Below are 16,547 nucleotides of genomic sequence, written 5' to 3'. Positions count from 1 at the left end.
ACAGAAGCTTGTTGTGGTTTGAGTTGGTGTTACTTTGGTTGAGTGGATCTATTATTACACTTTCACCAAGAAGTGTAACACCTGAAGTAAGACCAAAAGTAGTAATGAAGCATTCTTTATAGGTTTCATAATCAGAAATGATGCTCAAAATCATATTCCATTTCATGTCATAAAGAGTTAATGTCATGCAGGAAGAGCAGATGTGTGGATGTGAGCCAGGGGAGGAGGAGCACTATTGCGTCATTTATAGAGAAATGAAACTTAACTGGTAAACACAGATAAGGTTGTCCATTCGCACACAAAGACAGACAACAGCGGAGCTGAGCATTCAGGAAGGTGAAGTTCAACTTCCCTGTTAAATACTTAATAATATTCTGATTTTGTAGAGTATTCTTAGCTACATTTACTGAACTTTGAAACTTTTGTTGAAAAAATGGCTCATACCAGTAGCACTTAGGAGTAAAAAAAGGGATGGTTATTTGCTTTCAAACCTCTCCTTCCCTCTAGATATGGCCACGGCCTGCAGTGTCCTGTCTGAAGATCAGTTCCAGTGCTCCATCTGTCTGGATGTTTTTACCAAACCTGTTTCAATTCCATGTGGACACAACTTCTGCAAGGCCTGTCTCACCAGACACTGGGAGGGCAAAGAGCAGTGTAAGTGTCCACTGTGCAACGAGAACTTCAGCAAAGGGCTTAAACTACGTGTCAACACTGTATTCAGGGAGGTGGTGGAGAATTTCACGGAACACAATGTGATAGCTAGCAATTATTCCCCAGTCAAACCAGGACAGGTGCCATGTGACTGCTGCCTTGGAAACAAGTTCAAAGCCTCTAAAACCTGTTTGGTTTGCTTGGCCTCTTACTGTGAAACGCACCTAGAGCCTCATCTGAGAGTTCCAGCTTTAAAGAGACACAAACTGACTAATCCTGTGCATAACCTGGAGGACCAAATATGCAAGAAACACAACAGGATGTTGGATCTCTTCTGCAGGAATGAATGTGTTTGTGTTTGTGTCCTGTGTACTGAACATAGCTCTCATGATATAGTCCCTTTAGAGGAAGCATATGTTGACAAGAGGGTTCAGATGGGCAAGAAAAAGCCAGAAGTGCAGGGAATGAAACATAAGCGTGGAAAGAGGGCTCAGAAGACAAAAGTGTCAGTGCAGACCAAGCAAAAAGGTAAATATGAAGTGCTGGCAAACAATGTTGGCACAAATCAAAAGCAAGCGTCTCTCATTTGGTGGATTCCACACCAGTTCAACAGCCATGGCTATTATCTAGGAAACAGGGACTTTTCTGAAGGAAGTTTCTACCGCGAAGTTCAGGCTGAAGGGAACAACGGCTTCGATATAGGAGAGTCCATGCATGGGATGAGAACATTTATACCTAACCCCAGTAATAAAAACTGGGTCATAAGGTTAGGAACTAACACCAACTGCAACGCTCTGCATGAGGTCCCAGTCCACCTCTTCTTAATCAGGAAACCTGAGAGAGTGGTAGTGTTTGTAGACTATGACGCTGGATTGGTGTCCTTTTTTGATGCAGACACTGCGATCCTGGTCTTCTCTGTTACTGGCTTCAATTTCAATGAGAGCATGTACCTACTATACTGCCCCAGTCCTACAAAGAAAATCAGCTGGCCTAAGAGACTACGAATGGGGGTTCAAAAGATAAAAGAATGGTCACAACTTCCAGATACAGAATTCATTTTGCTTTGCATTTTCTTTGTCTTTGTATTAGTTGGTTGTATTAATATGGCTTAATCAGAGCAAGTTTTAAATCATGAAAAGAACTAGAAACATGCTCTTTCTACTGTGGTGAATGCACTTGCAGAGGCAGGGAGAGTTAAAACCAGCATCTTCTCTTCTCTCACTTAACATGTGTAACACAATGATTAAGGTTCACAAACAGTGAGTCTGTAAATCACAATTAACTTGTAAATAGGACTGTGTATGCTTGTTTTGTTTATGTTTTGTTATTTGATTGAATTATCAGTATTTCAAATACGCAAACAATTTACATAAAGTTTACATAGCTGTGAAACATAATGGTAGCATTATTTCCATAATGAATCAACCACTCCAAACCTACAGTGTATGTACAGTACCTCAGTAACACTATGTGTACTCCAGTGTTGAATGGAGTGTGATTTCACATTCACACCACTAGAGAGAGCAATCTACCTACCCTTCATACAAACAGCAATGCTCACATTTTATTCAATTACTGTAGAGATTAATCTTGTTTCTTTTTTCTGACTAATATACCTATACCTACCCATACCTGCAAATTAAGAACATGGTAAACTTTAAACATGACTAGGATGGCATTGTGTAGTCAGGTAGCTTACAGTCTCACAGCAGTGTTCCATACCAGCATATTTATACATATATGTGTATCATGGTGGCACTAGAAAATCAAAGGATCACCAAAGACATTAGGATTCATCAACTGAGGACCATCAATATCTACTGTATCCAAAATGATACGAAGATTACATCTAATAGTTGTTTAGATATTACAGTACAAAAGACACATACAGAAAGACGGACAGACAGACCGACTTTGCCATCCCCGGAGCCATGTCACTAGAATGGCTAATGAAAACAAACTAACAATAAATAACTCTGTTTGGCCTGTATTATTACTTGTTCATGTATTTATTGTTTAGCATGCTCTCACTGTGTATAAAGAGAACACAGAACCCTACATAGCTACAACCAGATGTGTAGAACACAGTGTCAGTCCCCCACTGATCCAAGCTACTGATGAATTGTCCACATGTGAAGCTATTTTAGGAAGCAGTAGCAATCCCACAGGATATACCAGGGTTTTCCACTGTGACCTTACATTTGAGGTTCAGAGAGAAGGTTCAAAGGGTCACCGCCCACAGTTGGTGGGGCTTGGGGAGTTTGGTAACTTCTGGGTCCCATATGATAACATCAACATCCTGGCCTGTTAAAGGGGAGTCCACATGAAGAGGTTTACAACAACTGAAAAAAAGATGTGCACTCATTTCTAGGGAAAGAGAATATGGTACCATAGCTATGTAGGCTATGTGAGAAGAGCAATCAGTATTTAACTCTCATGTGGTTAACTCTATTTGGTAATCTTTCATATTATTTTACGTTTAAAATAGGTGTTACATCTCAGTAGTGATGAATGTAGAGCAGCCAAATTGTTTGCCTTAGGTAAAACTCGACCTGACTATACACATCCAAGATACCATTTTTAACATCACGGTGTGATGCAGGGCGCTGACCTGCCGCACGTCAAACCACACAAGAAGTCAGTTGTAGGAGAAATATTTTAGGCAAAGTTTGACCACTACTTCCTTATATAATGCCTATCCATTTATATAGTATATTTCCTTGCTTTTCTCTATTATCCACAGTTTAAAACCTTAGAGGAAATTCCTTCTTGATTTACTTAATCCAACCAAGTGAGCCCAAAGCTACCTCTCATTCAAACACATATCATCATCTCCTTTATCAGCACAATTAATTGCATTCCAGAAAAGAGTTTTGTGTTGAATACAATAAAGAGATTCAAACTTTGATACAAAAAATACAAATTTATGTTGAGTTTTTCTTCCTTATTTAGACAGATACAACAAGCAGTGTGAAGTATAATTCAAGTAGTAAGCAAAACACTATCACATATCAACATATACAATTCATGTTTACACTGTTACCAATTGCTGTGTATTTGATACACACTCAGTCAAACAAGCTATACAGCAAGTATTTACAAAAAAACTTTTGTCATTATAAAAATGGCTGTTATGTGCACTACCTTTAAAAAATAAAACCCTTCCATACCTAACCCCCCCCCCCCCCCCCCCCCCCCCCACCATAAATTTGCATTTATTGACAAGAACATAAACATTACACATTTTACAAAGCGGGTTCGATTTCAGGCAGGTGTTAGAAATGACACTAGGTCACCACAGTGACCTCTCTTTCATTGGTTGAGCCCTTGATTTGGACCAGGTCAAAGCACACAGTCCTGTTATTTAAAAAATGTGTCCCATAGTCGAAACATGGCCATGGCAGTGCCACTTAAAGGAAACAGCTCACTCTATAATCCTTTATAATCCTTCTTTTTTTATCAAAGTGAAAGTAATGGGATTGCAGTATTCTTATTATAGTTTTCTCTAGATTAAGGTATCAAAGTGTAGGTGTTTTAATTCATTCTGAAAGATGACCTACTTGCTCCCTTACATTTCCCTTGTTTCCAGATTAAGGCCGAACAAAACCCAACTGTTGTTCAATGCTCTTCGTCTTGTTTTCTAATTGGCGACCCAAACTGTGCTGTATATTCTGTATAACTGCACTACCCTGTAACTGTACACCTTCATACTATTTGACCTCTTGAATAGAGGCTGTTTTATGTTGACCGTAACAATGTCAGAGCACCTACAGACAACTGTCCAACCGTCTGTTGTGAATGGTTGGACGGAGAGACCTAATTTATCACAGGGTTTAAGTGCTTTGATTCTATTAAACATAGTGAAGATATCAGTTATTTGTCCACAGGATGTTACAAAACTAAATTGCTCTCCAGGAGAGAGAGATAGCAAGCTGTTTAGTTCTCTACGATCTTAACCACAAAAGAGGATTCTCATCTTACGAATGCAAGTATGATTCCGAATCATAGTGAGCAGACAATCTTATTTTCGCAGTGGATATGTTGCAGATAATCTTGTTTTAATCTAAAATTTCGAGTCATTTCAACTCATGTTTTTATGTTTTTTAAGTAAAGAGAATGGTATTGTCCCTCGAGAGTGACTTTATGACCTATAACCGCTGTATCCCAGCTCTGATGGCTGCCACACAGCATTGTCTCGGGGGCAATGGCTGTGGCAGGCACAGGTCAGGATAGCCATGACTGGTTTCCTGGTGGTTTTAGCGTTGGCACACTGAAACTCCACCACGGCGGTCTTGGTTCTGTGGGGGGTACAGCAGCGTCCGTCTGTGCAGGAGCCACAGTAGCGAGGCTTGTAGGCCTGGACACTGGTGCAGTTGTTATAGGAGAGGTGGACAGCTGTGTCGCTCCTCACCATCCTCTGACACTTACTGCCTCTCTGCAAGGAGAAAAGAGATGTGCAAATGAATGAATGTGAACTATCTCTCTTGAGAAAAGAATGTCATTTAACGTGAACGAGGCGTAGATTTTTTTTGGGGTGGGGGGGTGGGAAGGAGATATTTAGAAGAGGTAGATTTGAAAGACAGCTACTCCCCAAAATAGGTAAAATTAACTGTTTTTTAAAAACATGTACAGAAAACAAGAATTGTTTCTACTGTGTGCCAACTTTAACACATAAAATGCACTAGAATGCAGCAAATTACATGTTTTACCCTCAATATTTTATGGAGGAGGACCCGAGACCCCACGATTACAATGTGTTCCCCACTAATGTTGAAACCAAACCTACGCCCTTGGAATACGCCATCCGAAAAGTACCTTTGGTGCAAGCTGTGTGAGCTGTGTCTGGTCCTGGTGATCATCACAGGGTCTGATCATACACAGTCGGCTCTGCTTCATCATCTCACACCGGCGATTCTTATTAGTGACCCTGGTGGACACCCCCATGCCGCAGGTTTGAGAGCAGGCGCCCCACTCTGTTGTCTGCTCAATGCAGTTCAGGCTAGGGTCCCAATTGTCAAATCTCACTGTTTCCTCCTGACGATAGGCTGAGGGAACAGAAAGGTGGATGGTAGATTAGACAAAGAAATTGACACATCATCTGGTGCAAAAAGTTAAAAAAGTAGACAAAGGTGTTTAGCTGAAAACTTGAAAGCGGCCAGTGAAATGTTTTCACATTTCAGACTGATGTGACAACAGTGTCTCTTTCCTCTGTGTTTCCTCTTTCTTTCTTAGCCCTCACTTTATTTTCCTCTTTCCTTCCTTGGTTACTGCTTCCTTCCATGATCAAGTCAGAGAAATGTACATAACCTTTCAACTTTGTGTCTCACACTGCAGTGACACTAACGTTAAAGACGAATGGGTGATTGTATGTGTTGTATCCGTAGTATATATCTCATCCACTCTCACCCTACTTCCAGACTACTCACCCGCCATGACAATGCCGCCCAGTGCACTGGCCTCGGTCTGGTGCTCACACACCCACTTCTCGCAGCACTCTCCAGGCACCAAGACCCTGCGTGGAATGGGGCAGTCTGGCCCGGGCAGCATCACGTCCACGGTGCAGCGCGGCACACAGGCGATCTGCCCATCACGGCATATACACTGGTACTTACAGCTGGGGAAGAAGGTCTGGCCATTCTGATAGACAGAACCGTCCAAAATACACACATCTCCTTCATGAGCTGGAGGAAAGAGACAAAACAGGAACAAAGAGGCTTTAAGAGTTTCTTCTTTTTTAAGTTAAAACATCTCTCATTCAAAAGAAGTATAACTGACATCAGGATCCACCTATGTACTAACAGAGCATCTACCATGCTGTACATCCTGCATACAATGTCACGGCCCACTCACCGGCACAGATACCAGTCCTCTTGTGGACGTCAGCTGTGTATTCACACTGCAGCCCTTTCCGTGTGTCACAGGGGTTTGTATCAGAGCAGACTTGCCCTTTCTGACGGGCACACACAAGGCAACAGGCACAGTCATCCAGGATCAAAGGCACCCCAGGGAGACACATGGGGGGCTCCTTAGGGCACTGGCATCTCCGAGGACAGACTTGTGACCAGACATGAGTAAACACCTGGGAGAGAAAAGAAAATTGGTGTTTAACCTGTTGTTGAAAGTTATTTTCTCTCTAATCCAACCAGTGACTAGTTCTTGACAAACAGAATTTAGCATTACATAGAAAAATAAACATTTGGCAAAAGTAAAACAAAAATCATCATGCTATTTTTTTAAAGGGTACAAAAGCACATTTTGTAGGGTAGTTAAAATGGACATATCTTGTGAAAAAGGTGGCATTCGCATCAAACAATGACTTCAGTGAACTTTCATAACAGTTACTTGCTCACTTGGTGAAACTCATTGGTACTGTTGGTAAAAAGAGGCTAAAAGATGTTTTTCAAACAAATTAAGATACCATGTAAGGCTTTGAAAAATTCATTTTTGAAAATGACAGAAGTAGCCGCCTTGATATCTTCTAATCATGAAATTATTGTCTGAAAAATGCACCAAGAACTTCCAAAGTGTAAAGATTTTTGTCTATAAATTAAAACATTGTCTTTAACTTAAACCTCTTCAGAGTATCTGGCGTCAAAATTCAACACTATCTAAATGAAAGAAGTGCCTACCTGTGCTGTAAAGAAGACAAAAAGAGCTTTCTGTGGCAGATTGGTCATCTTCCTGTTGAATCAAAACTATCTGCAGTCTAAAAAGTGTTTAGTTGTCGTCACTGGGGCTGATTTGAGTCCTTTGGTTTGGGGTTGAATGGTTCCTCCTCTCTGGCTGGGTTGTAGCAGAAGGTTGGGATCTCTTTGTCGTTCTGGCTCAGGACTCAGGAGCGGAGGACCTTATATAGCGGAGCTGTCCTGCTGGCACCATGGCGACAAACAGGAAGGAATGTCGGAGAGATTTCCCAGTGTTGGAGGAAGATAAGAGTCACATTTTATTGTGAGATCCTGTCAAAGAGGATACCACAAACATACAGAGAGGTTCATTTAACATCCTGCTAAAGATATATATATATATATATATATATATATATATTTACTTTACAAAAAATGTTTATTGCATAGCCTATTATTGTAAATTATATACTTTAATCTTTTTTTAAATTGTGACTTTAATTTTGTTATTTACTAAATTGCTTACGCACTTCACTTTTTTTATTGAAGTATCCTTAGTGGGGATTCCCTTTGCTCTCCAGGATGTTCGTGTTATTAAAGATCCTGGCATGGGGGTTCCTTTATTTTGGTCCTACTGACAGTGGGCGGTAACCCTTTGACCTCTCTCGACGAACCCCAACTAAGAGGTCACAGTGGAAAACCTTCTTATTCCCTATAGGGTTGCTACTGCTTCCTAAAATAGCTACACAGTGGAAACTTTGGTTCATCAGTAGTTTGGATAAGTGTGGGTGGGGGGTCGGGGGGACTGACACTGTGTTCGACACGTCTGGTTAGAGACGTGCTATGGTTTCCCAAGAGCGGAGGTACATGGGGGGATTTAGGGGTGAAGCTGACTGGATCCATGAACAGATGGGGGGGGTAATCGTGTAGAGGGTTGGGGTGGGGGTATGTGAGTAAGTGAGTGGGATATTAAGATGATCAATACTGTAATCATTTATCATTTATAAAGGTATACTGTCAGAATAATCATAAAAATACATCCAACAGCCTTAATTGTGAGTTCCACTCATTCTACTACATGGTTAAGCAATTACTGTATATAGATATTTAATTTATTATTTTCACTTTTACATTTTTGATTTTTAGGTGCATTTTTCAAGAGAAAGGTGTAAACATTGTTGATGTCTCTTCCTATGAGCTGATCAGGTGGAGAATCCCACACAGTCTTTAGAAAATTAGCCAAAATATATAAAGACACCTGTGTGGCTTTAGCAAGGATGTGCAGGGCTCTTGAGAAAATATTACTGTATTGTGTGTTAGAAATCCAGAACACTCTTTTGAATTTGTACAGTTTGAGGTGTAAAACACATGATTATGCAGAAGTTCTTTTAGAAAGTAGGTACAAACTAATGTGTTGCTGCGGTTCAGTGTTAAACTTTTTCTATTCTTTTTATTCTTGAAATGCACTATTTGGTTACACCCTCTACTAGCATATTATTTATTGCAGTATTTGTTGTCTGTTGCCATAGCAATGTCTTGCTCTCGGCAAAGTAAAAAATTTAAAATATGTGACCTAGAACAACCACATCTAGCCAGCTGTTTTGGATGACATTTGGTTCCTCCTAACTTTCTTCCTTCATCAATGAAGCCTCCAAACACTCAAAGACGTCTCGGTCTGGACTTTGCTGCAGTCTTGTCTATTGACGGCATCACCCAGCTAGTAAAAAAAAGAGAATAAAATTGAGGTTAAGTTCTTTTTTTCTGAAGGACTTGTAATTCCATTTAACAGTGGATAGCTCTGCCGAAATTGGAATTCAGTGTTGTTTGAATAGTTTGCCAGAAGAAGTTAAAGAATGTCAAATTACACAGGATGGTTGTGTTTGCTGACTCTGTGTATTTCTGCTCCTTTACTGCTTCTGTTTTGGTTTTTTTAAAGCAAATTCAAATCCTATTTTGCTGCTGACGTGTGGGACAAAACAAGATATGATGCTGTCCTAAAGACTTTTTTAGCTGCTGCACCCACAATAAACTAAGGAAGGATCACGTGATTGGTCAATTCAGTCTTTACCTCACAAATGTTTTGTATTTGGAAATTCTTTATGTTTGACTCGTTTGATTGTAATCCCTCAAAACAATGCTTTTCTTCTGTCTCTCTTTAGCCGTCTTCTCATACTTAACTATTTAGCATCTGAGGCTCTTTCTCTCAGTAAGACCTGGCATCAGTTTCAACTCACATTGCTCTTTTCATGTTTTTCCATTCATCCGCTTCTATATTTCTCACAGAATATACTGGAACTTTTAATGATTAAATTGGGAACATTTGCAAACAGCCTAAAATGCAAATACACATCTTGGAAAACGTAACACTGCAGGCTTATTTTCTTTGTGACCGCTTGGCACAGTATAGCAAAGTGTGATATCTCCTAGGAATGAGGTGGGAAGTCTGCATACGCACATTTATGTTATCTGTGAAATATTTGCACTGTAGACAGCAACATACGGAGAAGACAGACAGGGGGACAGAGATGGAGGAATGAGAGGAAGTCAGGCTGCTGGCTTGAAACAGAGAGAGAGGGGAGGCAGAGAAGAAAGGATGGACAAAGTGACATGCAGTAGACACCGTAGCTTGTGCTGCATTTATTTCCTTGTCTGTTTCCATTGTCCAGAGGGGTTTTGTGGTAGGACCAGTGGCTTTTGAGAATTTACACGTTATGTTATTATCACATCTTTTGTTTACCCCCTAAATATCCTCCATTCACCGCTGGTAGCAAACATGTCAGTAGCACTTTAAATTAAGGTTTCACACAGTCTTTTCTGTACAAAGACACAGTAAACAGTTGACTAACAGTTGGCTTGTTACTGCTAGCTGGTTTTGTACTCTGCTGTAGGGCATCAAACCTTTGGCCAAGTGGTCAGGCCACCACTGAGAGTTTACACTGACAGTCCAACATCATTAATATTTTTTGCAACAGATGGTACGGTAACATATGTGGTTAACAGTCTGTGTGGCGCAGTAGGTGGAGGATCTTCTCAGTCCCTTTCCTCATGACATCTTCTGTTCAGAGCGAGGAAATTAATGAGAGAAAATATATGAAACAAAAACACTAAAGAGTACAAGTTTTATTATGGTCTGTTTACATTAATGAGCAGATGTTAAAGGTGTCTTTCTGTTTTTAGTTTATGGTCAGAATTCTGCTTTCTTGATTGGGGTGCTGGCATCAACAGATAACGACTGGCAGAATCAGTATTTACTACCAAAATCCCCAAAGTGAATATTAATGCTCCTGCTTTGGATTCAACAGAAAGGGCCAAAATCATTTTTGGCCCATCTGGAGACATACATTCATTCATTGCTTGCAGACACAGTATTACTTCAGGAACAGATGAACTCAGAGGAAGCAAAACTATTCAGAATAAAGGTATAAAAAATCATATTAATAATTATTAAGTTATCCATTCACGATTAAAAAAGGCCCGTCAGTTATTCTTGTCAGACTGTTTGAGATCTCATGGTTAAAGTTAATCACTGATTAAACTTGACCGGCAATGATAAATCAAAACACAAACATGATTAGAAGTTGCATTTCAAGGAACATACTTCTGTGTCAGCAGGTGTGATTAGAAATATTATAACCATTCCCTCAGTCTGGTTGGTACAGCTGAAAAAGCTTAAGTTGAAATATTTTCACTTGGAATTCATTCTTGGCTGAGAAGCTAGTCTCGGGCCGATGTTTGGTAATGCTGAGTGTAAGATGTGTTTTTTTAATTCAATAAGTTATTTAGTTACTATTGTTGGCTACTTACCCAAGTCTTGGTCCTTAAAGGTTAGTAATATGAATGTCTTACTCTAACTCTTTGGTTTGATAACTGTCTACACTAACAAACAGCATCCAGCAGCTGAGAATCATCTAGGATGATTCATATTTGGAACTAAACATTTATGAAGTATAGTGCAAGTTTGGCAAGACGACCAGATTACGTACACAAGACAGAAAAGCTGCTCATTTCCTGCATGACAACATATTTTCTTTCTGTTTCATAAAGAAACTGAACATATAGAGTTTGTTTGGGCAAAAAAATCTCCATTGTATGTGTTTTTATAGAACAGTCTATTTCAATATTTGACATATTTCTGTGATGTGTTTTTAAGTGCTTCTTCATCCTCTGTAAAATGTACGCGGAAGAACTAATGTGTCAAATAAATGCAAGAGTTTAATCATCAGGGGTCTGAGTGTATTTGATCAGTGCTCTTCCAAAGGAAACCCAGACAAATAGTTTGAATAATTCCACAAGGCTAAAATAGCATTTTCTTTGGTCCAAATATTATTATTTTTCAGATCATTAAACACTGGCTTCCATGCCTTTGGGAATTTAACTCCACAGCACGCCAGTGTTGGCTTACAGCACATGTGACCTCAACTGGAAGGCATTTTAAGCACTGTTGATCCATCCGTGTTGTTAGACACAAAGTGGAAATCTCATCTTAATGGGATATATAACCAGTGAGTTAAACCATTGCAGATGTTGTTCTTGGGAATGTTTGGAGACAGCTTGTATTTGACTGGGGGTTCAGGCTGTTGTTTAGAGAGAGTTGAAAAGTTCGGGCTGGTATTCTCCCTGTACCTTACCTTCTCCGCACATCATCAGTTTACATTACTTACTCCAAAGATCCACGGATGAAATTGTGTAATCCTCATATTTTCAATTTGCTCTCAAGGTGGTTAACGACTTGGGAGGCGGCCGCAAATCTCTCACCCAGGGTTTATTTGCTGCACGCCACTATACATGAGCTGAGACACCGGACGGAGGCAGATGTGTCTTATGGTGGGTGGCTGTGGATGGATGCACAATGGAGCTTCCACTAATAAAACGTGCACCATGGAAAAATCTCATTTCATGGGGATGCCAAAGGCTTAATGTTCTGTCAGAGCAAAGAGATCTGATGGAAACCATGTGTATAGAAGAGTAGGCAGTGAGTAGCTACTATCAAAGAATGACCAGAAATTTTTGTTTGTCTTGTTTTGTTGTTATTTAGCAGGATATCTCCAAATACAGACACACTTGTTTGTGTAGATTTGATTCTACATAGCTGCAATGCCAGAAATATCTAAAAAGATTTGGACAATGCAGTTTTGAACATTTCCTATATCTGCTCATGAACTACTTAACTTGAGAGAAAAAAACAGTCAGCTATTGTTAAATCAGGTGATATTAACTCATAGCCATGTCAATGAAAGGGGGTGTTCTGATTTTGAGTGATGGAGGTGAGTGAATGAAAGTACTTTTCTTCAAAACCACCAGTGTGTGAAAGGCGGTCAGCTCTGCATTGTTGCTATTGAGCTTGGTCTTCCAGCAAAATTCTTTGTAAAGCTTTATTTCTCAAATGTCCAGTTTGCTCATGACATTGTGCTGTGTTGTCTGTGAAGCCAAGTCAGTAACACTTTAAAACAACCACACATTCATACTTGGTTTCCCATTTCTAAAGTATAACATAAATTACAAAAGCGTTTATTAGGGAGTTGTTACTGGTTTGCAAGATAATTTATAAATCTCATTTATAAATGCTTTGTGAGGCATAGTTCTGACTTTAGATGTGTTCACACAAATACTTAGCTACTGAGTAACTACTTGAATTATTCATGAATTGCTGTATTAATTACAGTGTTTATAAAACAAATACTAACACACTAACTGACCACTAGCGCATGTCTAAATAATTATATGTGTACATACATGCATAATTATACATCAAAATAGTTTTTGGGTTATGAAACACATTGTAGATGAGCATATTGATTGAGAATAAAAAATGTATAACTGGGTTAATGGATACCATACTAATGTGTGTTAATGTTGAAACAATGCTTTATGAATGATGATTTAAGTATTTACTGATGCCTGACTATTGTCTCATAGTGTGTAGTTATCATAAAGTGTTACCACAAAGTCAGATGTAGGGAAGCATTTAGCTTTACATACATATGGGTTACTGGTATGTGTGGCCATAGTCTAATAAACTCAGGTACTCTGAGCTTCTCTGACAGGACACCCTGTTGAGTGTTTTTGATACAGTATGCAGCCATGGACGGACAGTAATGTTTGTTTGAACTTCTTCTTGGTTGAAGAACCGAACACATGGCTGCCACTTGGGGGAGATCTTGTACAAAAACAAAATATTCAAATTTATGGCCACATTTTTACAGATATTATTTTTAGCAGTGCACAGAGAGCACAGGAAACAGAACAAACCCAGGGAGGTCTGACTGGAAGGAAGAAACAAATGTTTCCTCCTGGAAGGAGGATTAGATCTCAGCTTGAACTTTGGACATTTGGCCGTTAGTCTAATGTTTTTATCCAGATTAACGATGATCGCTGAGTTTGACTTGGCCTGTTAATTGAGTCATAAAAGGCATTCAAAGGTTTCATATAATAGCCATATTTGACTTGTTGCTATTGGCTTGTTTCAAATAAACTCATGGCTTATTTGAAATTATTGCCCAGCTTTCATAGCCAACATAAAAACTTGTAGCATGAAAAACAGTTTCATCTGCCAGATGGTTTGAGTAATTGGCTTTGTGTCACATTCTCACAGTTCCACGGCTGCTTCCTGGTTAGTTTGGGGTGATGGTTGTAAATCTACAGTGTGTGTCAACCACATAAGAAGGTCTAATTTGTATAGGGAGTGACGTAGTTAACAGACTTCAGAGTGTCACAGTTTAAACACCATGACCACACAGTTTGCATTATTTACCCAACACCATTCTAAATACAGGTCCCTTTCCTTTAGTGTCCATGCTGGAAGTGTCTAAGTGATGCTCGGCGTACATGTGTTTACATTGCTACAGAAATACTGTTCAAAAGGAATTGTTAGCACACTTAGCCCTCACTTTCTCTTTATTGGAACAAAGTTAAAAAAATTTCCTTCAAAATGTCGCTTTTCATCTATAAAAATAGCAACACAAAATCTGAATTTAAAAGCTTTGTGCATTAATTTTATTATGTATTGTTTGCTGCTAAAAGACATTTTTAACATGCAATATATGTCTGCAATCTCATGCAGTCTCTTAATTTTTCAAACCTTTATCCACTAACAGCTCACTTCAGATCTATTATGATCCACAGCAAGAAAAGAGAATTTGGGGCATTAAAAAAGGATTTTTCAGTTAATGTAAGAGTAGCACTTTTGGAAAGAACGTTGGTCGTAGAGTAGGCACTCAAAACCTTTCATTTACTTTAACTTATTTAACTTGATTTAGGATGGAAGATAATTAAAATTTCCAGCAAAACATTAGTGCAGTTCTTGCAATTCAAACAATTCTTGTGCTTGACTGACCTTCTGTTATAAACGTCACTGAGGTGCTCGACTGAAACCGTGGCAACCAGTGACCTGGCAGATCCATACATTGTGCATGTTGGTAAAGGCCATGTTAGGGGTTCACCTAGGAGAGGGGCAGAAAGGCAACTTTACATAAGGGCAGAGGGAGACTTTTAAGGGTTACAATTTACAACAGCTTTCTTATTTGTATACTTAGTGAGAAGGCTCTGGAGCCAGAGAAGAAAAGAAGAAGAAAAAAAGTCATCGACAGGGAACAGGGGTCAATGGTTTGTCCGTCTGAGGAGCCTGGTGCCTTGGCCTTTTATAAATGTAACTGCTTATTGTTCTTAGTAAAGCGCAGATGAGCACATACCAGCTTCATGCAGCAAAACAGTTATTCTTACACAATGGCTGGCAGTTTAAATGTCCCATGACATGGTGCTTTTTTATGCTGTTATATGGATCTTAGTGGTCCCCTAAAACCATATCTTGATTCTCTTTCCCAAAATTCAGCCTTGGTGCAGAATATCAGCCACTAGAGCCAGTCTCACAATGAGCTTTCCTTAGCATGTGCCATTTCTGGGTCTGTAGCTTTTGAGGAGGAGGAGGAGGAGGAGAAGGAAGAGGAGGAGGAGGAGGAGGGGGGGGGGTGATGAGGCTAGGTGGCAGCTGCGGGTGTGGCCTTGAAAAATGCCACTTTGCTCATTTGAAATCAATTATGTGTCTTTCTCATAGGTGGGCAGAGAAAGGGGAGGTAACCTTGCCCCTTATGACCTCATAAGGTGCAAGATTCCAGATCGGCCCGTCTGAGCTTTCATTTTCTCAAAGGCAGAGCAGGATACCCAGGGCTTGGTTTACACCTATGGCCATTTCTAGCCACTGGGGGACCATAGGCCGACTGGGGGAACTCATGTTAATGGTGGAAAGCCCCATAAAGTGAAATTTTCATGTCATGGGACCTTCAACCTGTATGTGTTTGTGTCTACTGGACCTGAGTGTATTTAATTGTAGGTGCTATGAAACTATGTAGTCTTTCTGCACCTGCTATTCCCACACAAAGTTACAAAGTTACACTTCAAGCATTTTCACCTGTTCTGATTAGGTTCTAAGAAATAAGTACCAATAATGATCAAAAATCTTGTTTATATATATTTTAATCTTTTTTTAATTGAATATCCTTATTTCTCATAAAATACGAAAACAATCATAAATGTGATCTCACAGGGGGTAAATGGCAAAATGAACCATAACTGATGTATACTTCCTTGGTAAATGAGCTAAAGTAAACATTTATTAAGTTCTTTTAAATAAAATTGTTACGGCTGTATTAATTTAAAAGCTTAATCATATGGTGGGTCCACCAGACCCGGGAACATTGGCTGTGTAACAAAAGTTGAACACCACACAAGGGTTAAACAGTGAGGCAATAACCGCAATTGATCCAGTAGATGGCGCCAATGTTCAATCAATGTTAGAGATACAATGCATTCACGACTGGCAGCGACGCCTAGGTGGGGGGGGCGTACTTATCAACTACGATGTAGTTGTGTTTGAGTGTACAGCTAGTGGGCACGGATTCAAACCGTATTGAGTGAATTTAAGTCGAGTCTGGTAGAGCAATACATCGGAGGTGGAAAACCGAAAATAAGGCAGAAATACGACACATCTGCCGCAGCATGTCGAAGGCAAAGCGCATCCATAAACAAACCTGAAGCTGCACAGATTTTTACAGCGAGAGTGGAAACCAAGCGACGGTTTCATATTTGTCAGTCAACTTTTCAAAGTGCATTCAGGGGGGCACTACTGGAGACGGCGCCACTCACCGTCTCCAGTAGTGCCCCCCCCCCTTCCACAAAAACGTATTGAGTGAATTCAAGTCAATCAATAGAAAGTAGGCCTAAATTATAGCTAGGTTAAATGTCTTTCAATTCATTCAAAATGTACATGTTCCAGGCCCT

General features: G+C 39.7%; 2 protein-coding genes across 2 annotated transcripts; one reads left to right on the top strand and one right to left on the bottom strand.

Annotated features, from left to right (window-relative positions):
• Positions 1-241: 241 nt before the first annotated feature.
• Positions 242-2,043, top strand: LOC117945731 (E3 ubiquitin-protein ligase TRIM31-like). Its single transcript, XM_034873416.1, has 2 exons — positions 242-336; positions 508-2,043. The coding sequence occupies exon 2, from the start codon at positions 510-512 to the stop codon at positions 1,761-1,763; it is 1,254 nt and encodes a 417-aa protein (XP_034729307.1). The 5' UTR covers positions 242-336; positions 508-509; the 3' UTR covers positions 1,764-2,043.
• Positions 2,044-4,102: 2,059 nt separating this feature from the next.
• LOC117945736 (CCN family member 3-like) lies at positions 4,103-7,539 on the bottom strand. Its single transcript, XM_034873424.1, has 5 exons — positions 7,281-7,539; positions 6,502-6,730; positions 6,078-6,332; positions 5,467-5,696; positions 4,103-5,086 (listed from the first exon to the last, which is right to left on the bottom strand). The coding sequence occupies exons 1-5, from the start codon at positions 7,326-7,328 to the stop codon at positions 4,793-4,795; spliced, it is 1,056 nt and encodes a 351-aa protein (XP_034729315.1). The 5' UTR covers positions 7,329-7,539; the 3' UTR covers positions 4,103-4,792.
• Positions 7,540-16,547: the final 9,008 nt, after the last annotated feature.

This window comes from Etheostoma cragini, chromosome 6 (genome assembly GCF_013103735.1).
Source record: "Etheostoma cragini isolate CJK2018 chromosome 6, CSU_Ecrag_1.0, whole genome shotgun sequence".
Classification (NCBI taxonomy): domain Eukaryota; kingdom Metazoa; phylum Chordata; class Actinopteri; order Perciformes; family Percidae; genus Etheostoma; species Etheostoma cragini.
The sequence above is the reverse complement of the archived record's forward strand: the minus strand, read 5'-3'. Positions and strand labels throughout refer to the sequence as shown.

What these genes read in the sequence shown, in the direction of transcription:
- LOC117945731 (XM_034873416.1), top strand. Translation starts at nt 510, where the DNA reads ATGGCCACGGCCTGCAGTGTCCTGTCTGAAGATCAGTTCCAGTGCTCC.
- LOC117945736 (XM_034873424.1), bottom strand. Translation starts at nt 7,328, where the DNA reads ATGACCAATCTGCCACAGAAAGCTCTTTTTGTCTTCTTTACAGCACAG. An exon ending in GAGGACTGGTATCTGTGCCG is followed by an intron (nt 6,333 to 6,501) that starts GTGAGTGGGCCG and finishes TCTTTCCTCCAG; the next exon opens with CTCATGAAGGAGATGTGTGT. An exon ending in GGGCGGCATTGTCATGGCGG is followed by an intron (nt 5,697 to 6,077) that starts GTGAGTAGTCTG and finishes CTGTTCCCTCAG; the next exon opens with CCTATCGTCAGGAGGAAACA.